Below are 26203 nucleotides of genomic sequence, written 5' to 3' on the forward strand. Positions count from 1 at the left end.
CCTTCTTTCATCATCAAAAAAATATTTATTGCCGGTGCTCGGCCGAATCATCACCTTAAAATACCTTACTTTGAATCCTTTGTAAGATGTAGTGAACGGTTGGAGCAAGCAGTTCTGATGGAGATAAGTGAGGAGATTGATGTTCCTCCACTTTGCTCCATGCTTAGGACCGAAGATGCTTTTGAGGTTATGACTCCAAAGACTCTTTGAAGCTCCTTGAAGTGTTCTTCAATGGAGGAGAAGCCTTGAAGTGATTCGGTGTTCCTTAGCTTGCATAGGAAGCTTGAGAAACCAAAACAAAGTTGAAGAACTTTGTTAGAAACCTAGAGTGAAAGTTCTCTACGGTTTTAGGAGAGGACTCTTGAGAGAGAATTCTGAAGTTCAATTCTCATTAATGTCAAAAGTGAGTACAAGTGTAGAGAATACAAATATATAGGGTAGAGGTTGCTTCTAGGAGAAGCTAACCTTAACCATGGTTCACTAGGAACCATGGTAAGGTATACTTAACTCCTACGGTTTTAGCTAGCTTGTAGGAGAAGCTAACCTTGACCATGGTTCACTTAAGAACCATGGTAAGGTGAGCTAACCTTACAAAGGTTTAGAAGCTTGCAAGGCAAGCTTCAAACCTTTGAAGTGAGACAAGCAATTTTCGGCCAAAAGGAGGAAGAACTAGCTAGGCGGCCTTGGTGCATTTTGGCTCCATGATTTAATTTGAAAAACCTTGATTTGGTTTAGTTAGGTTCATCATATGATGATGAAACCTAGCTAAATCAAATCTATGAAAAATTAGGAGCAAAATGAGTCCAATATGCAAAATTTTGCCTAGGCCCAGTTCTGGCCCAATTACTAGTCACACCCCAAGCTTTGCTAAATGACACCCCCTTTTCCCTACTGAAAAAATATAAAATGAATGTATCAACTAGGGAGGTTAAATGGAGCTAAACTCTCCAAGTAGCCTACCTTAAAAACAATATACAATCACTAGGAAAAAGCAAGTAAAGTGCCTCACAAATACAAAGGCAAAATAACCTATACAAAAGACTATGCATAAACTGTACAATATAAACAAATAGAACTAAGGCCTTCTCTTCATGATAGAGCATTCCAAGTGAAGATTACCTTGGGCCTGACAAGCCCATTAGTCTTCTCAAGATCCAGCTCTTCCTGTATCCTCCTAGCCATAGCTCTGGTCACTGGGCCCTTGACCCATGGTCTATCAAGTTCTCTCCACGAAACAGGGACAACCACTTCGCTTTCTTCGTCGGCCGAGAGGCGTAATGATACAAGAATAGGTTGGGCGTCGGCTCGATGCCAAGCGTTATACACAGATGCCAAACCCTTGCATCGCGGCCCAACTATTCGGATGGAGCTGCGTCGGCGCCACGTTCAACAGCCGAAGTACTCCAACAAAAAACTTATCGAAAAGGAGCGTAACCCCCAAGTCCCTAAACAAATAGTCATATACAAAGAAAAAATTATATTTAGACTTCTCTCGGCCCAGAAAGACGAAATCCGACCCCCAAGTTCCATCATTTCGGCACGGCGCAAAAAAGAAGTCGGATGGTTCCTCATCCTCCGGAAGCGTAACGAAGTTCTCGGAGTCAAACAACAAAGCAATTGAACTTTTCTCGATGTAACGTGAAAACACGCTACCCACCTCCCCATGCACCCATCTATACCCAGGAATTTCTATAGGGCTGAAGTGACGAGAGGCCGAACCGCTCTTTTGTGTCGCTGGTCGGCCCTCACTCATCTCGAGAGAAGAAGCCTCCTCCTCTACACTCCGAGAATGATCAAACCCCTCAATAACTTCCACACTGGCCGACTCATTTGATGCCGACGCCAACACACCCTGAAGCTCTATCGGCCCACGTGAACCACTACCGGCAGAACCCGTCCCAGCACCCCCAGCAGAATCAGCTTGGGAAACCCTATCATCTAGATCCCTGTTAAAATCACCCATTGAAGACGTACCTTTAAGTGAAGCTGGTTTCGGTTGCTAACTAACACACAAGCTTGATCTTCACGTCGGCTCGGAGCAAGTGCAAGTCACAGTTAAGTAAACACGCAAGGTTTGGTCCCCACCAGGCTTATTTATAGTACTTCCAGGAGCCACACGCCAACCGTCACACCCCTATGAACTGTTGGATCGATTTGATCCAACGGTCCACAAGCCATGCCTTTTCAAAATCCCACGTTTAAATGCTCAACGGTTATGGCCCTCCACGTTCCCACATTAATGTCCAATGGTTACAACTCTATGTCCCACGATTAATGCCCGACGGTTACAATTCTGCACTCAACCTCAACTGTCACAACTGCAAGGTCAATTTTACCCTTTACGTCGTTACACTCCTCAAGGCTGGGGGGCTTGTGTACCGAAAGGACCCTATCAGCCACGTGGATCGGCCACGTAGACTGGCAAGTCATGTCCTATTAGATATTGACGCAACTATCACTTCGGCTCGGCCACGTGGATCGGCCACATGGACTGGTACGTCATCTATCAGATAATGACGCTACTCAGATATCACTTCGGCTCGGCAAGGGACTGAGAACCGTACCCCTCCCCTATCGGCTCGGCCAGAAGCCGAGAGAGGACGTCTCGGCTGTTTTGTATCGGCTCGGCCAAAGGTCAACATAGAATAACTAGAATGGTGATCGTGATTAACAAGGGACAAAGCACAATTAAGGCATAACCCGCCGATTAACATCGTATTACCTAATTTGGTAAGTGTCAGAGAAGGCCCACCATGTTCAGGCCCATGTCAGGTATTATAAATAGGTCACACGTAACGAGGTATGTCACTGTTCAATTATTATTCTAGAGATTCGTACTTATCCTGACTTGAGCGTCGGAGTGCCTTTTGCAGGTACCTCCCCCCCTCTCTGAAGCATCCACCTAGAGCTCCCGTTCGGTCCTCTACCTACCTGAAGATCACGTGTACCCTCAGACAGGTACATATATATATATATTTTTTATTTATATCAATATATTTCTATCAAACAAATTAAATAAAATAAATATACGACATAGATAATATTATTTTGATAAATACTTTTTTTATTAAATAAAGCTATATAAATAATAATAATAAATTTAATAATATATCATATGTATAGATTGAATTTGAAAATCAAAACTCTTTATTCAACTAGTGTATGAATGGGTTGAACCGAGTATAATGTAAACACTAAAAAGATTTTACTTAAAATATTTGAGTGAATTCGAGTTTATGATTATTCAGATAGTTGTATTCATGAATATTATTATTTCCTGACATGATACCTATTATAGTTAATTTTACCTTATAATTAATTAAAAAAATAAATATAATAATATATATTTATCTATTAATCTAGGAAAGTAAGTATTAAGTATGTACTTCAAGTGATTAATAATGTATGATGTCATTAAAAAATTTCAATTATTTGAATAGATTTTTGGTATAGAATTTTTAGTAAAATATAATTTTATTTTTTTATAATTTTGTTATTAATATCAAAAGATTACACAAGTGATAATAATTTATTTCTTAATCAAAGTTATTGAGTTTCAAACCGAGTGTTGAACATGGTATAAATTAAGTTAGATCCTTGAAATCAATGTAATAAATAAAAAAAGAAAAAGTAAAAAAAAAGCTAGTATGATTTTGGGATAAGCTTGTAGAGTAGTAATTTAGAGTAAGGAGTGGCGGTGAGGTGAAGTGGTTGAGTGAAGAAAGGATGCCGGTCTCCAACAACCAGCAGCTGTACGCTCCGGTCCGTCAGAGCGCATCATCGTCGCAATCATTCACTTCAAGGATCCTCCTGCTCCTCACTCTCCTCCCCCTCTCCTTGGCCGCGATAGCCTTCATCCTCCAATGGCGCGGCGGCGTCTCCGATCCGGCCACCCTCGCCGCCCCCCGCGGCTCCCACCGCTACTTCCCCGGCATGGAGCCTTCTCCCCTCTCCCCTCTCTCTCACAATTCCCACTCCGATTGCATCAATCTTGCCCGCACCGCTTCCCCTTCCTTCCCTTACTACCATAACTGGAAGCTTGACTTTGCGCCCTCCCTCACCCCTAAGGTCCCTTCATTTATTTATTTATTTATTTTTGAATTTGATCTCAATTTATCATTGTTATTTGAAGCATATAGTAGAGATTCTAATTTTGGTTATCTTTTTAAAAAAATTAAATGTGTTTGAGTGGAGAGGGAGGGGGTGTCTGTTTTTTCTTTTTCCCCTTGCTATGACTGCAATTGGAAGCTTAAGGGTTTGCTTCAAGGTGGTGATTTGGATTTTGAGTAAATTGTGCAAGTTTTGGTGTGTGAGGTGGGGTGATCTGTGTGTTTGAAGGGGTGTTCGGTTGATTTGGGAAGTTTATTGGTATTTGATTATATGAATGTTTCTATTTGTGTTGATGCGCCTATATTCGAGCAATTTTATTGGTAGGAGTGTTTATATTTTTGCAGATCTTGTACCAATGTTGATAATTTAAGTTAACCTGGTTTATGGGGTTGATTGCATTTGAGCAAATGTTGTTGATAAGATCTGTGTTTTATTGCTTTTCTGTGATGTGTGCTGGGTGGGTTGTTTGTGAATTGAGTTAATGTAGAGAGTTTTTGTTAGTTGCTATGATTGAAGTGAAAAACGAAGACTGTGTATGAAAGGAAGCTTTTTCTCTTTCTTCGTTTTTAGTGTGAGAAGAGAGCTTGATTTACTTTATCTCTGCGGATTTTATGGAAGTATCTGTTTTTCTGTTGATTTAATCCATGTTTTCTTCTTGATGTGCAGATTTGTGTTACGACGAGTACTTCGGCAGGGCTTGAGCAGATTTTACCTTGGATGTTTTATCATAAAGTCATTGGCGTGACAAATTTTTTTCTTTTTGTGGAGGGGAAGGCTGCTTCCCCTGAAGTATCAAATGTCCTAGAATCAATTCCTGTAAGTGGACAAGCATGATGTTCTATCAATCTCTCAGGAATCAGTTGCTTTCTTCCTTTCTCTTACATAACAATACTATTCTGATTTGGTTTTTGTTATTTAAACCAGGGTGTAAAGGTCATATATAGAACAAAACAGCTGGAAGAACAACAAGCTAAGAGGTTAATCAATTTTACCATTTTCTTACTGACTCTTATCCATTCAATTGATTTTTAATAGAATTGTGTTCCTTGGAGTTTCTTCATTTACATATAGATATGGACGATGCTTTTCACCATAATAGTTTGATATTTCAGTATGTCCATAATGACTTGTAATTATTAAAGTTTGTTTTTCTAATTGTTTTTGTTCTTGGTCTATACTATAAAAAAAAAAAAAAAAAAAACTCCCTTGCTCGTGTTATAATGTTAGTATACTTATACAATATTTTAAAATTTAAGTTTCTAAGAGATGGTTTTCTTATACTAATTATTTATTGTGTTGGTTGCATCAGCCGTATTTGGAATGAGACATGGCTAGCAGGTTTCTTTTATAAACCATGCAATTATGAACTTTTTGTGAAGCAATCCCTCAACATGGAGATGGCTATTGTTATGGCAAGGGTATGTCAAATTGTTTTGCTGAACAAATACTTATTTTCTCTCTCTCTCTCTCTCTCTTTTTTCTTTTAAATTATGGTTTGGTGTGTAATTTGGTACATTTACACAATGTTATGCTTGCTGAAACATCAGGATGCTGGTATGGACTGGATTCTTCATCTTGATACAGATGAGTTAATACACCCAGCTGGTGCTCGGGAGTATTCTTTAAGGCAATTGCTCCTCGATGTTCCAAGACATGTTGATATGGTCATATTTCCTAACTACGTGAGTAGAATCTGCAGATTCTTTTAATTGCATGCCATGGTATTCATGTATATTTTATGGTACTGAAAGATTTTGCTGTTGTTTGCTTCAATTTTGTAACTAATGCTGCTGTGTTTGTCTATTTTAGGAGAGCAGTGTTGAGCGAGATGATATCAAAGAACCTTTTAGTGAGGTAAGTCCTGAAAGCTGTACCCAATCATTCTAAATGTGTCTAACATATTACTGAGAACCTGAAATAAACAGCATGTCATGGATATAATCGTATTAAGATCATCAATAATATATATGTAAATCTGTTTACAATGCTAGTTCTTTTCTTCAATTAGCTATGCTGATAATTTTCCACAATTGAACATACGAGTTCATTAAGAGAAAGTAATGGATTATCTATACATAGTTCACAATCACATTGTACTGGCGTAGCTGGTTTTACTGGACTTTTTGTTGGTGTATCTGACCTTGTAGAATAACAAAAGGAATTATGACCTTTAAAACTCTTATTTTAGTTTCTTGGCTATAAAATTTGAAATCTCTATAATCTATATCGTACCATTTTTATGGTTTAGTTGAGGTACAAGCCTAATCCTTTGAGTTCAAAGTGTGAAATTACCCAAACTCTGGTGTATCAGGTTACTGTACTGAAGAGGGGATAAAATGCTTGATAGTTGATATATTATGAGGGCAAACATTTATTACTGGATTGAGCATCATGTTGGATTTGTTTTTTTTTCAGCTGACTTGGGTGGGTAGGATAGGATAGAGAAATGTTTAGAAATTTTTTAGACATTGATAATGTTAACAAAAACGGCTTTGATGCAAGAAAATAAATGTTAACAAAACAAAGTTGATGGTACATTACCAGGCACCGTACAAATTTGAAAAATTTAACTAAATAAATCTGTGAAACCCAATTTTGTTTTTCTCAAGTAAATGCTGGATATGTGATCATCAGTGCATTGTGGAAGTAAACTTGGCTTTGGAGTCCGGAGTGCAAGGGGTTTTGTCTGCCTCTCTAAGCAATGGCAGTATTTTATATGCTAGAATTAGCATTTCAATAGTCTCTATTTCATGGTTGCCTTATCTCAGTCAAACGAGGTTTGTATTTTGGCATCGAAAGTCTTGGGGATATCTGATTATGATTCTAACCCTCATTTGATTGAGGATATACTTTTAGTAGTCTCAGCTAAAAAAAAAAAGAAGCCTTCTAGTAGTCAAAGCTGAATACTAAAATCAACACTTTTGCCACACTCTACTCTGATTCAATTAAGAGCATGTTAGGGAAAACTTATAATTCCAAATTTCAGCTGTTTTCTTGAAATAAAATTGATTGTAAAATAAGCTGTAGATTTCAGACACCAGCTTAAATTTGCAAATAGTTTTATTTTTTCCTGAAAAATAAACCGTTTTATGAAGCCGAAGATTTCAAGCTTATAATGATTCTTCGACCTTCTTTTTTGTTTTATGTTTTCCTGTTAAGCTGATTTACTATATAAAAACTGATTATTTATTATATCCAAACAATTAAATATCTCAATCGTTTTTCATCAAATTTATCCAAACAAAAATTTATTCTAAATATAATCGATCATACATAAAATCGATTATTGAAATAATTTAATTTTTACAACTTTTCCAAACACACCCTAAAAGGATTAGATTGATTTTAACCAAATCTTCTACCGTGAAAGTAATTCTAAATTATAAATTTGTAACTGTAATGTAACCTCTTTTTCTTCCTGATCTGTCAAAGCAGGTATCGATGTTTAAGAAGAACTATGACCATCTTCCAAAGGATACATACTTTGGCATGTACAAAGATTCTGTGCGCGGCAATCCAAACTACTTCCTTACTTATGGAAATGGAAAATCAGCTGCTCGGATACAAGATCATCTTCGGCCTAATGGTGCACACAGATGGCATAATTATATGAAAACCCCAAAGTATGGTCCTTTTTAATTCATAGACATGTATCCCTTGACATTTTTGTTATTGCCCTGATTGTTCTTCTGAATTATGCTAGTGAAATCAAATTGGAAGAGGCTGCTGTTTTACATTACACATATGCAAAATTCTCAGACTTAACTTCTAGACGTGACCGCTGTGGTTGCAAACCTACAAAAGAAGATGTCAAAAGATGCTTCATGTTGGAATTTGACAGATCTGTAAGTTTCTGGATTTTATTATTATTGTTCTTTCTCCTTCTGTCCTGTTCAGTTATCCATTTCGATTGCATATCAGAAAAAAAGGATTTATTATACCAGTACGTAGGAGTGTAGGTTGAGCTAAACACTTGAAATAAAGGCTTGATTTGTGAGGAAAATTAATTGTTCAAGCTTTCATATTATTTAACAGGTTAAAATTGAAGCTTGAACTTGACTTGTTTAAAGCATGTGATGCTTGGGACTGACTCATTGAGTTAGTTTATGGTTTTATTATTTTTCTTTATCAGAATTCTCTGTAAAAACTAAAAAGTATATTTATTCAGTACTTAACAATTTATAATAGATGAAGTAAAAATAGAAATAAAATATAGTTTTGTATTTGTAATGATGACTTGAGGTTAGAAATATTTTTTTTTAATGATAGAAAAGGTAAATCTTTTGAACAAACTTTATGGTTGCATATTTAAAATAAGAATTTTGATGATTGAAATAAAGATAAATGATATGTATAGGATAGTAAGAAATCAAATTATAATCTTTTTATGTTTGAACTTGTTTATTTAGCTAATAAAACAAGATTGATTGAGAGCATTTAACAAGCTGGAATTCAATAATTCACAATTGGCTTAGTTAATTTATACTCCTACTGGTATATAATTATTTTACCAAAGCTTGAACTTGAGTTTGGCTGTTTGGTAGTGAATTTTGATAGAATATATCTTTTCTAGTGTGGAAGGTGTGACACTTGTGTAATGGTAAGGTTGATGCCTTGTGACCTGGTGGTCATGGGTTCTAGTGTTACAAATAGCCTTCCTGCGTATGGGATAATGCTTCCTAGAGCTGACCCTCATTAGATCCAACAGAACTACCCTTTTTCTATTTTCTGGTGTGGGAATCTTAACTTGTATGTAAGCACTCATTCATTCGAAGTACACCTTATCAATTTCAGGCATTTATCATTGCTTCAACTGCAACTGAAGATGAAATGCAGAAGTGGTATGTTGGCTTCAATTCTTCATATTTATTAATGCTCTATCTCTCCCATGTTTTAACTACTATGTTATTGATCTTCCAAAAACATTTGGTCTTTGCTTGTTGATCCAGGTATAATGAGCATGTTGTGTGGGGTGATAAAGACGTGAAGATGAAACTTTTGAGGAAGGGAATATTGACTCGCATATATACTCCCATGGTAAGTATAAGAATTATAGGTGTAGTGTTAGGGAAGAGATAGAAGGTTAGTTAATGGTAGCAAACTTCAAATATTATTGCCATACCCTAACCTAGTACCCCTGTGTATACTAATGATAAGGCTAAATACTGCTATTACTAAGCTCAAGCCTGCTAATAATAATGTGACTGATAACCTAATGAAACCATAATATCTTAACAGCAAGCCTATTTCATTATTTATTCAAGAAGTGAATCATAGATTTGGAAAGTAGAAAGAAAATGCAATGGACAGAAAGAAGATACTCCCACCACATGAACAGAAAGTTGGCCAGTAGTTCCAGTTGGTTGTGAGAAAACATTTGGCTAGTAATTTAATTCTGTCTTTTCCCAAATTGCCAAACATATTAAAATGAATCACTTTGAATGGAGATATAATTTGTTAAGAGTTTTAATCTAGTGAGAACTTTTACATTCTAGATTGTATAAATAATTGCTTTCATCGTTTTACTTCTTTCATTTATCCTTTTGCATGTATTTCTTTTTGTTGTTGAATTAATTTCCAGGTCCCTGAACTATTTGGAGGTTTTAAACAAGTTCCTGTACTTTGAAAGTTTGTAAATAGATCTCTAATCTTTTAAGTCATTTTTTAATTGGATCCTTGGCCACATTTTTGTTAGGGTTCCATTTAACCTAATTGAAAATTTTCAATGGTTCAGGATCCATGTCGCTAGTTTAATAATTCAGTCGGTTCTACAACTATTTATAAAAAATAAATTAATTAGGTCACTCTGACTCCCTGTACTTAGCGGAACTCCTTGGGAAATGTGATTAGAGACCCGATTGGAAATGATTCATTAGTTCTATACCAAATTACAAACTTTTGAAGTACAGGGACCTATTTTAAAATTCTCGAATAGTTCATGACCTATTGATTACTTTAACCTTTTCTTTCAAGGCTTCGAACTCTTTTCCGTATGCATTGGTTGTCAGGTCATAATCCAAAGTTTAAGGGAATCTGGAGTCTTCAGTTCTGTCATTGCATCTGCCCCAACACTTTCCAAAGAAAATTTTCTGCTGTCAATTGATAGTAGTAACTCGTCAAGAGCCTCCGCTTCTGTATCCCTCCCTTCTAGAAAGGCTGGAAGAACCAAAGAATCTCAAGCAGCTACAAGGAAGATTTTGGATATTGAATCTGCTGCATTTCATGAAGTAGCTGTACCACCACTGTCTCCCCCAGGGGTAGATGACAATGACCTCATTTCACACAATTGATCTTCCTCAGAGCATGCCCGTCATCTCCTTCCATTTGGGTATTACTGTTGTGTCATATTATGAAGAATCTACAGGTGAAGAAAGAGCAACTTGGCTGCTTTTTCTGATTATACGAGCCTTGAATATATTTGGTGTTTGTTGCTATCCAAATGCCAAGCATTAATCAGTGGCTTGTTTTGGGAGTGGATAGGCCTTGATGAAAACGGTTGGATACCTTATTTTAGCCATTTTTTTTGTATAGAAACCTGAGTGTTATTAGTATGAATTCTTTTTTTTTTGCCTTTTTCACGTCCAGGTACTAAAATTGTGGCTAGGATAGTAGTATGTTGTGCATTTCGCTCGACTCAATTCTTTGTATCATACATATATATACCTTTTATGTTAGAAAACGATTTCAAAGCATGTGAAGTTCTCTGCCAACCATGCCATGCTATTAGTGAATATTTATTGTTTCATTTTTGTTAGTAAACATGTAAGAAAACATAACCGTATTGGGGTCGATCCATTCACGTAGTTGGAGAGTATATAGTAAAATTAGTTTTGAAATGTATGTGATCGATCATGTTGGTCCTAAATAATTGAAATTATGCTTGAAATCAATATTTTAAAAACTGGAAAAGTCACTAAGTCAATGAGTCAAAGATCAAATCGCTGTGTTATTAACTAAATTGTATAATTTGATTTTTATTATGCATATTTTATACTTACAAATTTAATAAATTCATATCATGTTTTAAATAAGCATCCACAAATATTGTAGTCAGGAAATTATAGACTAATTGAACAAAATAAACTAATATATAATTTTAAATGTATAAATGTATATAATTTTAATATATAATTTTAAATGTATACATGTTAGGAGATACTTCTCTCTATCTCTTGTTGATGCCTTCACTCCTATTCACTTTCTGATTGAGTTGTTTGTCCACATCAAGGGGATACATCTATAAAAGGTACTCTGATGCTCAAGTAAGTTACTCCCTTGATGTATTAAATGAAAATAATGAATATTTTTACTTTAAGATACAGGCTATTGATCGTAGTGGGTCCAAATCTTAATGGGTCGTAAGTTAAGGTTATAATTAAGTAATACGTTGAAAATATATTTTGTATTGATGATTAAGCCTCAATCATCTTGGCTATCATAACTTATGGGTTTTACATGTCGTTTGAATGCATTGGCTACCGAAAGGCCAAGTGGGATTGGTCATATTGAACATTCTTATTCGCCTCAAACCATTCGATCGTCGAAGTTATTGAAGGGACGAGTTGAACTTGTTCTTATAGCTTATTTGACTGTCAAGGGTGCTAAAAGTATTGATTCAAGGAGTTCAATCCTTTTGGCTACCAAGGGTGTCGAAGGGTTGCATTTATTTACACAATTCCTTCAGCTATCGAGGGTGCCAAAGGGATGGGTTAAGGAACTCAATCATGCATTTACACAATTCCTTTGGCTATCGAGGGTGTTGAAGGAACGGGTTGAGGAACTCGATCATGCAGTCCCTTTGGCTATCGAGGGTGTTGAGGGAACCCAGTCTTGTCGGTTTTAGGTGAACGAATGGACTGTCCAATATAAAATGTATAATTATAAATTATGTTGATAAAAATAAAATATAATTTAATTTAAGCATATATATTATATGTCTTAAATATACACAAAGAATCAATTGGTGTAGTGGTAATGCATGAAGTCTTAAATTCTTGGGATCAAGGTTTGAATCTTGCATGTGCAAAAAGAAGCACAAATAGTGGTTAAAAAACCAAGTATTCTTTCAACAAGTCTCTCAAGACTTAAAGCCAAGTATTCTTTAAACAAGTCTTTTCAGACTTAATCACTAAATATTCTTTTAAGCAAATCTCTCCGAGCTTAAACCTTACAAATACAATTGATAAGAGTTACAAAAATAATTTCGTCTCTTCTAAACATGATGTTATACAAATACAGCATAAAAAGTTTACAAAGAACTAAACACAATTTTGCAAATAAGATCTTTTTTGACGTGCTTCAGCTTGTTCTCAACTAACTTGATTAATGAAAGCTACTTGATGCACTTTTATGTACAACACTTTTCTTTGTGTATGCTAGTCTGTTGCTTTCTAATTTTTCTCATCTCTGTTTGTAGTGTGAAGGTTTGATCCTTATATAGTAGCTTTGAAGAAGATGATCACTGCAACAATGTTCAAATTTAAACGTTCATATTTCTTCATATGTTGCTTCTCTTGTCTTTCTAGTTGTTCTTAGAGAGTACTATTGATGCATTTAATGTGAGTATTAAATACTTATCAGGATGCGTATACCTTTTATCTAATCCAGACAGTTACTTATCATCATTTCCTTCAACTTTTGAGTGTAGTAGAGAGTGTCATTGTAGAGCAATTGGGGCTGGTGTAGAGTAATCTTTTTCAGTCTCTTTTTCGTGATATCCGGGATCGTGCTTTTTGGAAATTCATGGAGATTTTGTCTTCTTTCTCATTAATGTTCTTCGAGACTTTTTCGTTTAATATGCTGAGGGATAACACATTAAATGAAATGTAATGTTAGTCATAACAGTGTTCATTTAATGTCAATCAGACGGATTGTATGCTTTGTCTGATTTCTTTCATCTTACAAATGATATGTATTATCTTCACATTTTGTCTAATATATTTTATTTTTGAAGAATGCTGACTTTTGTTTAAAGAAAATCTTCTATTTGTTAACATTAAAACTTAAGGGATAATTAGTTATCTTAAAGACAAGATTTTTGATTTAACAAAGTATTCTTTACACAAGCCACTTTCGACTCAAACCTAATTAGTCTTTGACTTTCTTTTCCAAGCAACTACCCAAGTATTCTTTCAACAAGTCTCTCCAAGCTTAGACCCAAGTATTCTTTCCGTAAGCCTCTCTAAGCTAAACACCACGTATTCTTTCAACAAGCCTCCCCAAGCTCAAAATCAAGTATTCTTTCGAACAAACCTCTTTGAACTCAACACCAAGTCTTCTTTTGAACAAGTCTGTTCAGGCTCAACCCTTAAATAAATTTGATAAAAGTTACAAGGATAGCTTCATCTCTTCAAGATATGATGCTATGAAAATACAATACAAATAGACTACAAAGAACTATGTACAAGATTTACAATGAAGAACTTCTTTGCAATGCTTTAGCTTTGTTCTCAGAATTTTTGATCAGTGTAAATTGCTCAGTGAATGTTGATCTTTTTATGTACAATGCTTTTCTTTGTATGTGTATCCTATGTTCTCTGCTTGGTGTTTGAAGACTTGATCCTTATATAGTAGTTTCAGAAAATATAATCATTACAACAACCTTGAGTGTGAACGTTTAAATTTCTTCACAAGTTGCTTCATCTGTCTTCTTTGTTGATCCCAGAAATTATCATTGATGCATTTAATGCAAGCATTAAATGCCTTTCAGTGAAACATGTATCTCTTATCTGATCTTGACAACTACTTATCATTTTCTTCTGAATTGAGCATAGTAGAAGTAGTGATAGAGCATAGTACTTGAAGTTGGCGTGAAGCAATCTTTTGCATCGTCTTTTCCATGATATTTGAGATTTTTCTCTTTCTATCCTGACACAAGGATTCAACATTTCCTTTATGCAATCTTGGGTTGTTTTCAAGGAAGTTTCTTCATTCGATCTGTTAAGGAATAAAGTATTAATGTTTCTTAAAGAATAAGCTGACTTTTTAATGAGAAATAAATATATCATTAATACAAATCGTATGCTTCGTCTTATAGACGAAATATGATATCTACTTCGTCTAAAATAGTCTCCTCAAAAGTTTCATTTGTTATCATAAAAACTCATAGCTTCTTGATCATAAAGACTCATAGCTTCTTGAGGGATTCAAGATTGTCTTTTGATTTTACAAACCCCCCTTTTTGATTTTTCACTATCAGAAGTTGCTTAGCAAGTTCCACTACGACCTTAGCTTAGACAATATGATTCTTTGCTAGACTAGATTTTGCTAGTGTAAAAAAAAAAGAGTAAGGATGAACGATACATTAGCAAACAATAAAGGAGTTTTTACAGTTTATTTTACTACTTTAACTTTGCTCCATTTTTTTGGGGAAGGGGGGCTTTTTTCTTAAAAAATCTCGCGATTTTATGCACTGCATGCTCTTTATCATTTATGCTCTAATTAGACAATATTTATGCTTTGATATGATAATGTTTGACATGCTTTGTATGGTCTTGAAATCATCCACTAAATCTTATGCATGTAAACAAATGCATTTCAAAAACGTGTTTGTCACCATATATAAAGAGAGATTGTTAGATCAAAAGACAATCTTAAATCTCTTAGGAACATATGTTTTAATAATAACAAATTTGGATGTTTTTTTATAAAGAAGTATTTTTAAGAACATACAAATAAGATGATAGCATAAGACAATTTTATATGATGATATATCTTTTATATATAGCTCTGTATGTACTAACGAAACACTTCATCTATCTAAGATGAATGCATTAAATATCACATGTATTATGTTTGATGATTATATCATCAGTTTCTATGATATTTCTTAATAGATCGAAGAAATACAAGTTTCTTAGATACTTGAACTTCATAAAGAATGATGATTTAGTTTTTGTCAGAAAAAGGATAAGCAAATATCTCAAAGTATGTTAAGTCACCTAAAAAGTCATTTTTAACTAATACATGCAACAATTCCTTAATTTAGTATAAAAAAAAAAGTGATAAGTAATTTCTTGGATTAAATAAGAAATGACAATTTGGTAAAACTAAATGCACCAATAAACATCTTATTCTACAAGGAAATAAGATGAAGAAAGATGAAATAAATCAACGAGTAAAGCCCAAAGATTTGCAATGATCATTTTCATCAAACATATATATATATATATATATATATATATATATATATATATATAGAAGCTTGAAGAACTTAGAAAGAAGAGAGAACAACTTCAACTTTTTATTCATTCATTCTTTCTATATAAACCTCTATTCTTAAAAGTTGTATCATGTCTTATGAGAAAGATGAATCAATTGTTATTTTTATCCAACTTTATCCGTGTGTTTTAGCTTGTTAAAAAAAACTTGGTTTTGAAGTCTATAGAGAATTTGTTGTTTAAAGAATACTTGAATAATTTGTTTAAAGAGACAAATAAAAAAATTAATTAAGTTGAACTATAAGTGGTTTGTTAAAGATTATTAGTATCTTTCCAAAAGATAGTGAAACTTGATCAAGAATTGGACATAATTTTTGTGGTTGAGACGAACTAATATGAAAACACATTGTATTCTTTGTTTTTGTTTTGTTTGCATTACTTCACTATTTCAAAAAGAAATGTTAAGTTTTTTTTATTGATATTATTCACTCTTCTCTTCTAGTATCTTTCTTTTCTCCACAATTTCTTTATGTTCCATTTTTTAGCATTTGTAAAGGCATATTTGTGAATCCAATTGTGAACTTATTTTTATTTTATTCTCTTGTTAAGAATTAAAATTTTTTATTCAGTTGACAAGACATAAAAATCTTTTTATAATGTGATTAAAGAACTTTATTTTATTTTAATTTTTTTAATAAAATATATTTTCATAATAAATTCATAATAAACTTTTTAGAGTAGAAGAATGTCATGTTAAAACTTAAGATATGTTTAACTTAAAATTGATTCACTTTTCAAAATAGTTGAAGAAGTAGAAAATTATTATATTAACATTTAATATATATATTGTCAACAACAAAAAATTAATATAGATTGGAAAAAAAATGCTCGAAGTATGTTTATTAAAGTTGAGTCCCAATCGAGAGTGGATTCATTGACCTTATCAATATTGTTCTTTAGATTTTTACCAAGTATCTTAAAATATAAAAAATATTCTTACAAAATATAAAATAAAGATTATTTAATTTAATAATATACCATTAGTGTAAGATATTTATGTAATCATATCTATTTTATGTTAATTAATACTGTAGCATGTGAGTTATATAAATAATTTTTATATAATTAAAGTTAATATAATAAATAAATTTTTACGTACTTATGTCATTCTCTTTACGGTTAAACACAATGAATAAAAAAATTGATTATATTTTATAAATTTAGGGATTATAATTTTAATAAGTAAACTCATATTAGTATATTTTTTTTATCTATATTTATACATTTTAATTTTTATGTACATGCTTTTATATTTTGTAAAATATGTTTTTTTTTTTTATATTTTATGACACTTGACAAAAATCACAAATATTAATCCAATGGTCTATTGTAAGAGAAAAGTTATAGTGACTTTGATTTCTCAAGTCATTGAATCTTTTTCCGTTCTGATCGACCAAATGCAAAATGCTTTATAGGAAAATATAATATTTATGCTTAAGAAGAATTATTTCCCTATTATTGGGTGTCCATTAAAAAAAACATTAGTTAGCTCTAAATAGAATAAATTAAAAATTAAAATTATATTTTCAATTCATTTTATTCTAATTAATATTTTTTTATTATAAAAAATTTCTAAATTTTTGACATAATAAATTTAAAATATTAAAATAGAATTCTATTTATTTTCGGTAATACGTTAAACCAATTAGTAAACTTGTATATCCAAATTACAAAAATACTACTCCTTTAACTGATATAATTATATTTAAATTTTAAATAAATACTATGTTTAGATATAAATTATATTAAAATTTATATAAATAAATATTTTTAAACATGTGATAAATAATTTATATTATAATAAATTTTTTAATTATAGATAATTTATTTTAAAATATTATATTTAATTCATAAATAATTATAATAAATAAAAATTGAATTAGAAATTTGTGCAAATTCTTTTGTTAAAGAAAAATCTCTTAAAAATATTTTAATCTCGTATTTAATTATACATAATAGTGATTGATTATAATTTTCAATTATTGAAAATGAAAAAATATAAATAATTTTAAATTGTTATTTTAGAATCATTTAATAGTTAAAAAAGAATGGAAATAATATATGAATAATAATATTATAATTTTTTGATACGTAAAAGGTGAAGGTGAAGATAACGAAGGGAGAGAAAGAAAGGATGGGTACCTTGTTGCGCGTCTCCACTCCAATATCTGCATTCGCTTCCTTCAGGCTGAGGGCCCCACCCGTGAACTCGCCGGCGCTTTGCATCCACGGCGGCGGTCGGAGCCGGAGGGGGTCGGCGGCGGGGGCTCGTGCGGGTCCCACCATGAAAAGCATCCTCTTCGCCGTCGCGCTTCCCTCGTCTCTTCTGGGCGTCACCATCTTAGCGGCGCTTCGAATGGGCGATAAGCTGGACCGAGACTGGCTCGAGGAGGTAACGTTTCTGACCATAGTTCTTGTTATGAGGAAATTGAATTTAGGTTAGAAAGGGTTATTACCTCTGATTTGTTCACAAATGCTAGATGGCCAAAAATGAAGCTGCGTTGGAAATTGATGAATATGATGACGATGACGATGATGATGACGGTGGCGGCCAAGAGGAGAGCAGTGCAGAGACTTACGTGCGACAGCCTGCCCTTCGCAACAGACCCAAAAGGGAAGCTTAAAATTTGATGGTGTTTGTATTTTAGATCAGCAGACTCACCGGTGTAATGGGAGAGGAGAGGTGTCTTACTTCAATCATCAACCTTCAAGTTTCCCAGTTCATGTATTGGTTAGCTTGCCATATAATCTTTTGAAATAGCGCTAATCATGTAAGATGAATCTAATGTCTATACCTTGAAAAATGAAAAGGTTTATAATGTGATGCAACAGAGCATTTCATTTTTCCAGATGTAAGAACAAATACTATTTATTTTCAAAATACCAATGGAAAAGATAAGGTAAATACGCTATATTTTCCTAGTTTTCACATTTCAGTGCGGAACAAATAGCTTTGTTTCATCTGTGAGTAGACACAAATCCCTTTGTAGTCATCACCTACTATTTTGTTTGCCGTGAACCTTTATGCCGATTGTTATTTTTTGAGTAACTTTAAAGAATGCCTTTATCCATTTAAAAGTAATTTTGATTGGTGTGTACTGTGTAATTTGATCTCAAGAGTGTTTTTTATTTTTTTTTGGTTCAAACAGAAACGAGACATAAATAATTTATATTTCAATTTTCAATACGTTAAAATTACATTTCAAGTTACCAAAGGGCAACACACCAATAACTTATAGGGATATATACTGGCTACAAAAAAGGGTGAAAATCCATAATGGTGTCTAGCACAAGGCATATCTGAAAAGAAGTAAAGGTGTCTTAGTTGCTGCTTTATTGCTTTCAGAGTTAGCCTCAACCATGTTTTTATCCAAGTTGAGCCATGTGCAACAGGAACAAAAATGGCCAGTGGTCCAGTTTGAGTATAACCATAGATCGATCATCTTTGTAAACCTACCCACATGCTTTTGGTATAAGCTGACATATCTAACATGGGTTAATACATAGATCAACAAAGTTAAACATGCCATTAATTTGCAAAAGATAAAGTCCAATTAAGATAGAAGTAAAATTATCGAGTATGTTCTGATTTTTTATAGTTAATAATTAAATCCAACGGTTAACAGTAACTGAATAAATCATCTCAGCACCTGAATAATGGTCCTGAAATGTAGCTAAAGGGTCTTTCGATTCAGTTCCAATGAGGGAACTATGACCTGACGAGGGGATGGAGAAAGGTGGATTGTGTGGGAAAGGAGATTTTGCATAAATTCTTGTGTCTCAATAATACACTTAATCATATAGTTTGTATATATATAAAAAATGAATATTAAATATCTATATTCCACTATTCATTCCACGTTGGATTTGTGTAAAGGACACTAACAAATGATATTCAGAATTCCATTTACACTAATGAAGCATGTAGAGAGCTTAAGATGTGGTTTAATGTGAGTTTAACTTTCTGGAGTGACTTCTTGTTAAAGGATGCAATCTCTGCAGCCTGGAAATGTACGATCTTCATAATTTAAGAGTCCAATGTTATGGGATATGCAACAATATCCTGCAACATGTGTCAAATTCTTCGCAAGAAACTTTTGTTTACAGCCACAAAATTGGAATATATCACAGATATCAGAAGGAAGATAATGCAGAACCAGATAAAAACAATCATTGATTCTTCCAAATGCTTTTCTGCAGTCAACTTGTTGAACAAAAATGAGAACAATAAATCTGTCCCCATTATAATTTTCAACCGGAAAATCACTTCTAAATTGCAAATCACTTGAAACATCAGCCTTTTCCATCCTGACACATTTGATCCACTGTTTCTCTGTCCTGTGTTCTTTATAGTTACATTCTGTTGACTAGATTTGCATTGCCAAGAGTTGCCAATGTTAGGCAAATTATCTGAATGTTGCTGGCACCAAGAACTGCCCCAACCCCCCATCTTTTATCCTTTTGTAAGTTTCCAGAATACCCATCCTTACATTGATCGTTATGGTCCTTTCCATGGATCAACAGGACCACCATTTTCCAAAGCATCGTTAGTTAATCCTTCATTTCCACGAGTATTGCTACACTTCCATGGATTGTCAGTATTATCCACATTTCCAGGATTTCCCAGGTTCCATCCTACTTTATTTTCTAAGGCTATGCTAAGAGGTGTATCAGTACATTCCCAAGGATTTTCACTATTACCTAAAGTTTTTGTTCTTTTGTTTTTCATGGCATTTTCATGTTCTTCGTTAGGCACATTAAAGAATGCACTATCTATTTCCTTAATCAGTTCAGGAACGATATGAGGGTTTCAATCTATTTGATCAATATAAGTATCTGGATCAGGCAGAGAAATATCACAAGGAATGCTGTTGATATTTGCCCACTGCCCAGTATCGTTTTTTGGCATTTTGAAATGCCTCTTCAGCAGCTGAATCATTCCAATAAAAAACATTGTTAGAATCAACAATCTTCTGCCAGGGCACCAATCCAACTATAGTGCAATATTTCTTTTTCTACAAAGGTATTCCATCCTTCCAATACTCTGACAAGATTAAAAAAAAAAGGAATTAAGTATATTGAATATTGAATATACATTGACAGAGGGGGACTGTAATGAATAATATATCATCATAACACCATAGTAATTACTTTCCCTGTAATGAGTTGACTGGTGGTAGGTCAAAACTCACCTCAACAACCACAGGCTATGCAGAGAAATTATATATAAATAAAAATATAAAAAAAAACTTCTGAAATCTTTTATAAACTTCTGTCAACTCAAGTATCGTAGTTAATTTCCAAAAAACATAAGAAATTAAATATGTGCCAGAAACATATTTTTAATAGACTCTATGACTTGTTTCATTTGTAAGGCACTTTGAGCATCAGGTTCTTTCTATATTCAGAGTTTCATCAGATAAATCAAATCCTCTATCACTTCTTATAATAATGTCTCGGCTAGATTTTTAATAGAAGAGTTCTCATTAGTTATAATCATACGAGCAACAATGACTTGGCTTTGTTTCTTCAAAGCAAAAGGATCCATATTACCCAACATCTTCCATCTCACTTTACATAAACCAAATGAGTGCTCAATCTGAAATAATAACTTAATCTTCCATTAATCATCCAATAATTTAGACGAAATCCAAACTCAATTGGGTATGAATTTGAAGATTGGCTGTTAGGATATAGAATAAAGGGAATCAGAGTAGTTATTAGTTAGAAAGATATCATGGGTTAGGCCTATCACATCTATAAATAGGAAGTTACTTGGTAGAGAGGAGTCATTCAAATTTGTTCATTTGTAAATTGAGCATTAGCTCTTTGTGAAAGGGAAACCCTTGGAGGAGATATTTCTCTCCTATTGTGTTTTTTTTTCAACATATTCAATAAATAAAAAATTCTCTCTCTTGGCTAAACTAGATCCAAAACCAAAAACAGATGTTGGTCATCACAAATCAGTCCAAGACTTTTTCTATTTCTACTACGTGAAGAGGCACTGTTGTTCAGCATAGAGAGACAATAACTAATTGATAATTTGATACTGAAATAATTTTGGAGACCAGTTTACCACGTGAATAAAATTGATTGTACCATATAGCATATAATGGAACTATGAACTATCCTTATAAATTGCAGTTTACTACAGCTACAATGGAACTACTTTTAGAAAGACTATCAAATTACATTGAGTCAACAATTTACAATACTTACAAAACAGAAGATGTTTCCCGGTTAAAAAAAATTGGAGAGGAAGAATCAAGAGCCATAGAGAGCGACTATCTCAGAGAAGAACCAGAAACAACTTTACGAACAATGAATCAAGTAGGCATACAAAAAACAAAATATAAGATCAAACCAATTATGCTTAAGCTATTGGGCAACTACTAGCTTCCAAAGTAAATTAGCGTGCTCAAAAGTATCCATGACAGAAGAAAAAATGGAAATGCGACAACGTAGCAAGAGTTGGTCAAGTGTAGTTAAGTACTAAAGTTACTTACGTGGTTAGCTTAAATAGTAGGAGATCATTCTGTTCTATTATCATATGAGAACAGTGCATTAGTTCTATTGTAGAAAGGGGAAATCCCTTTGAAGGAGAACTTTCTCCTTTGGTTCTGTCTGTAATTCAATGAACACTACACCAAAGCATTCTATTTCCTTTCTTTTCTCTGGTTTTCTCATCTCTCTGAAAACTCAGCCCATTTGGGGTTCCTCACAGAGTTTGGGTAATTTTAAGAAAAAGATCAAGGAAGAATGAGAACATGATTTATGGTATTTGACACCAAGTATTGGATAAATTAATTGATCAGGTCATGATTTATAAAGTGAAGTTGTCTAATCCAGTGAAATTGAATATCTGTAATTGTTCCGGTATTGCCTAAAAGTCCCACATCGCTTAGGAGTCGAGGCTAAGGATAGTTTATAAACACCCTTCCTCCTTAACCCACTGAGGCACCTTTTAAAGGGAAAAACCATGACGGCCTAATGAGCTAAAGCGGACAATACCTCGGATGTGGTGACTCTAACGATGACAGCGGACTTACGGTAGGAACATTGGCGCTAGAAGGAGGGCCCAGGCTACTCTTGCCCCTTAGCATCGACTAGGAGGCTTGTTCCGGTATGCCTAAAAGTCCCACATCGCTTAGGAGTCGAGGTTAAGGGTAGTTTATAAATACTCTTCCTTCTTAATCCACCGAGACGCCTTTTAAAGGACAAAACCGTGACGGCCCAACGAGCCAAACCAGACAATACCTCGGATGTGGTGACCCTAACGATACTTACGGTAGGAACAGTAATATTCCAAAAGAAAATGGTCCTTTGTGGCCGAAATAAATAGTGTTACTAAAATTGTGTAAACCAGCACTATACTACTCACCTGAAATTGTGTAAACAAAATGTAAGATCAAACCAGCACTCAAAAGAACAAGCATAGCCCTCAGTCCCCACCTAAAATGTAAGATCTTTGACTCAGAAAACAAAAACCCAAATCCTCAAAACTCTACTCAACAGAAATATCCCACAGATCAGTAATAACATTAATGATTCACAAAACACCACAAAACAGAATTTCGTTTCACAAAACAGAAGAGAAATAGAACACGAAGCATTTGCAACAGATGGAAAATCAACATATTAAATAAAAAATTGAGATTCAAATTTGAAATTAAGCATTGGCTAACCTTTGATGTTTAACAAATCGAAGAAGAGTGCCGAACGAAAAAGGAACGCACAGGAGAGAGAAAGTTAGGGTCCTTCTGGCTGTGTCAAAAAATTGTGTGGGACATGATTGTCATTTTCAAATTTACAGGAGGGTAATTTTGTCCCCCAAAAACTATTCCACGGCTTCTCGAAAAGATGAAAAATTGACCTTCACCATAAGCTCTACTGAGAGAGCTTTTGACTTTTGTAAAAGCTTTCAAAAGGCCTTCTAATATGTACCAATCAGGCCTTATATCAGATATCAGAAGGAAGATAATGCAGAACCAGATAAAAACAATGGTTGATCCTTCCATATACTTTTCTGCATTCAACTTGTTGAACAAAAGTGAGAACAATGCCTCCCCATAATTATTTTCAACTTGGCAACAGCTTACAGCCTTTTGCTTTTAATTTAGATTCTAGACCAAAGAACTTTAAACTTGATAGCACCAAATCTGCTGTCTTTTTCTTCATGTGATCAATTAGTAATTCATCATATACAATTGTTTCAGATTCTGTCAAGAAGTTGCGCTCCCTCAAGTTTGAGAAAACCTTCCTTGCCTCTTCAATTGTTCCATACTTACACATGCCGGAGATGATTGCAGAATATACAACACTGTCTAGAGAGCAACCTTGTTCCAACATCTCATCCAATACATCAATCACCTTCTTGGCATCATTTGATTTACAAGCATGAATAATGGTAAGACTATACTTAAACACCATCGGTCCATCACTAACATTGCCTAAGCAATCGCGAACAAGCAACATAGCTTCCTCTATCTCTCCAATTTTGCAAAGCCCTTTAGCAAGGCTACTATAAGCTGCAACAGAAGGAAAGCAAGACATCTCGATGATCTTATTGTGACAAACACACGCCTCCTGAATTTCACCAAGGTCAACAAGGCATAGAATCGCAATACTATATGTCAGCGAGTCAGGCTTCAAGCTTAAGTCTTTCATTTCATCAAACAGCGATAAAGCCTTCTTCCCCTCACCAATCTTGTGAAGAGACTCCATAAGAATATTATATATCTCAACACTAACATGACCTTTTTCTTTCAAGAAAGTAAACACATCTAATGCCATTACGGGTCCCTTCTTCTCCACCAAAAGGGAGAAAAACTTGGAGAGATCAGCAATAACCTGAAAACCCAACTTGTGCATCTGCTCAAGCAACTTGCAAAACTCCTCCATCCTATTTGCTTCAGCATAAGCCACCAACAACGGCTTCACCGTCAAGAAATCCGGCTCAAGGCCCTCTCGAACCGTCACTCTGAAAAGCTTATAAGCCTTGTGAAGCCTTTTGGAATCGCACAAACCTCGAATGAGCGAATTATAAAGCCCCAAATCAGCCCTATACCCGGAGCTCACCAAATCCTTGAACAAATCAAAGGCCAATCCCAGCTGACCCCGAACCACAAACCCCTCCACCAAGGATCCATATATGAGCCTATCCACCAAAGAACCCTTACTCTTCATCTCCTTGAACAAGTCATAACCCTCCATCACCCTCCCTCCTTCAGCCAGGCCCACAATCATAGTAGCATAAGCCTTGACATCAGGCTCCACCCGGTCCCTCTTCATCTCCTCCCAAACCCTCAAACACGCATCCAAATTCCCCTCGGGCACCAGAATCCGAACCAAGGCCGTGTAAGCGAACACATCAGGCTTACACAAGCTCTCCCTCATCCTCCCCAAAACCGCGAACATCTCATCGATCCTGCCACCCTTGCAGAGCCCCTTCACCAAAGCCATGAAGGTAACCCTCTCCTCAACCAACCCATCCTCCTTGAAATCCTCGTAAACCGACATGGCGAGGTCCAAATGGCCGGTCCTCACCAACGCATCGATGATCCTGTTGTAGAGAAACACCCTGGGCCTGAGGGCGAACTTGTTCCGCATCACGTGGTACACGTGGTAGAGCCTAAGGCCGCGTTTGGCGTCGGCGTGCATGCGGATGAGAATCTCGAACTGCTTCTCGGAGGGGGGCTTGCCCTGGGAGTCCATGAGGTCGGGGAGGCGGTCGGCGGCGCGGAAGAGGCGGTGGCGGTTGAGGCAGTAGGCGAAGGCGTTGTAGGCGGCGAAGCTGTGGGAGTAGCCTCGCTGCTTGCCGGCCCAGTGGAAGAAGGTGGACGCGAGGGCGGGGTCGGTCTGATGCTGCTTGAGAACCTCGGCGACCAGGTTGGGGGGGACGCGGCGGAGCTTGGAGAGCTCGGCGACGACGGCGGGGGACCACTTGTTGCGGCTTTTGCGGAAGGCGTCGAGGATGAAGCGGGCGAGGGGGGAGAGGCGGGGGGAGGCGGAGAGTGGCGGGGAGGGGGAGGAGGGTGCGGTGGAGAGGAAATGTGGGTCCCACTTTTTGATGTTGAAGGGTTTGGATTTGGGATTGGGATTGGGAGTGGGGTTTGAGGGTTTGAGGGTTTGGCGATTGGAGAAGAGGCCGCCGCGGACGGTGGGGCGGTTCTGGGAGGGCTTGCGGTGGCCGTAGAAGAAGTAGAACTTGTTGGGATTGGGTTGAGGAGGTTGTGGAGGCATTTTTACGATTTCTAAATTCTTCTATCAATTCCCAATCAAAGGAAGATTCATTGGACCGTTGAATTCACTTCTGGGTTTAGGAAGCCTGGAACACTAGTTCTGCCTTCTCGCCTCAGTCACGTAAACACTGTACAAGGAATTTATGCAAATCTACCTTTTTATATATATATATATAAAAAAAAGGAGAGATTCATTTAAAAATAATATAAAATTATTTTTAAATTTTATAAAAAAATTTAAACTTTATCTATAAATTTTAAATCTAATAGTTGAATTGTTAAAATTTAATATAAAATATAAGTTTAATGGGATAAATTTAGTAAATTTAGATAAACTTACTCCTAAAATAAACGAATTTCTCTTATATATATTAGTCTAATTGGTGTTATAATTAATCTATTAGTTTTAAGTTATTGAATTTGATTAAAAATATTATTTTTTAAAATAAAAGAGTATAATGGTCAACAAAATGTAAAGATTAAGGTAATTACTAAAAATTGTAATCCCTTTATATATTAGTATAGATAAGGGATCCATCTATTTCAAAAATGAGTCTATCTAGACTTACTCTATTTAATAACTTATATTCTACATCAAATTTCAACGGTATATTCGTTGAATTTAAACTTCTT

At 34.9% G+C, this 26203-nt stretch overlaps 3 protein-coding genes across 4 annotated transcripts; 2 read left to right on the forward strand and 1 right to left on the reverse strand.

The window, feature by feature from the left end:
- Positions 1–3630: 3630 nt before the first annotated feature.
- Positions 3631–10802, forward strand: KOB1 (elongation defective 1 protein / ELD1 protein). Of its 2 annotated transcripts, none has more exons than XM_083064944.1 (11): positions 3631–4068; positions 4777–4926; positions 5035–5087; positions 5420–5528; positions 5658–5792; positions 5920–5964; positions 7546–7733; positions 7814–7955; positions 8905–8951; positions 9060–9147; positions 10084–10195. In XM_083064944.1, the coding sequence occupies exons 1-11, from the start codon at positions 3727–3729 to the stop codon at positions 10123–10125; spliced, it is 1341 nt and encodes a 446-aa protein (XP_082921070.1). In that variant the 5' UTR covers positions 3631–3726; the 3' UTR covers positions 10126–10195. The 2 variants fall into 2 exon arrangements, with proteins under 2 accessions (XP_082921070.1, XP_020240571.1); XM_020384982.3 differs by having other exon boundaries at positions 3636–4068; positions 10119–10802.
- Positions 10803–17422: 6620 nt separating this feature from the next.
- HCF153 (high chlorophyll fluorescence 153) lies at positions 17423–18258 on the forward strand. The gene is made up of 2 exons (XM_020384984.3): positions 17423–17721; positions 17810–18258. Exons 1-2 carry the CDS (start codon positions 17464–17466, stop codon positions 17951–17953), a joined length of 402 nt encoding a protein of 133 aa, XP_020240573.1. The 5' UTR covers positions 17423–17463; the 3' UTR covers positions 17954–18258.
- An 858-nt stretch (positions 18259–19116) lies between these two features.
- On the reverse strand, positions 19117–25697 carry EMB3131 (Pentatricopeptide repeat (PPR-like) superfamily protein). The gene is made up of 2 exons (XM_020384974.3): positions 23015–25697; positions 19117–20373 (listed from the first exon to the last, which is right to left on the reverse strand). The coding sequence occupies exon 1, from the start codon at positions 25569–25571 to the stop codon at positions 23409–23411; it is 2163 nt and encodes a 720-aa protein (XP_020240563.1). The 5' UTR covers positions 25572–25697; the 3' UTR covers positions 19117–20373; positions 23015–23408.
- Between the last annotated feature and the right edge of the window lie 506 nt (positions 25698–26203).

Source organism: Cajanus cajan, chromosome 10 (genome assembly GCF_000230855.2).
Source record: "Cajanus cajan strain Asha chromosome 10, NIPB_CcT2T_4, whole genome shotgun sequence".
Lineage (NCBI taxonomy): Eukaryota > Viridiplantae > Streptophyta > Magnoliopsida > Fabales > Fabaceae > Cajanus > Cajanus cajan.

Coding starts and splice junctions, on each gene's coding strand:
- KOB1 (XM_020384982.3), top strand. CDS start 3,727: ATGCCGGTCTCCAACAACCAGCAGCTGTACGCTCCGGTCCGTCAGAGC. Junction 5,088..5,419: donor GAAGAACAACAAGCTAAGAG/GTTAATCAATTT, acceptor TGGTTGCATCAG/CCGTATTTGGAATGAGACAT. Junction 5,793..5,919: donor TGGTCATATTTCCTAACTAC/GTGAGTAGAATC, acceptor TGTCTATTTTAG/GAGAGCAGTGTTGAGCGAGA.
- EMB3131 (XM_020384974.3), bottom strand. CDS start 25,571: ATGCCTCCACAACCTCCTCAACCCAATCCCAACAAGTTCTACTTCTTC.
- HCF153 (XM_020384984.3), top strand. CDS start 17,464: ATGGGTACCTTGTTGCGCGTCTCCACTCCAATATCTGCATTCGCTTCC. Junction 17,722..17,809: donor ACCGAGACTGGCTCGAGGAG/GTAACGTTTCTG, acceptor CACAAATGCTAG/ATGGCCAAAAATGAAGCTGC.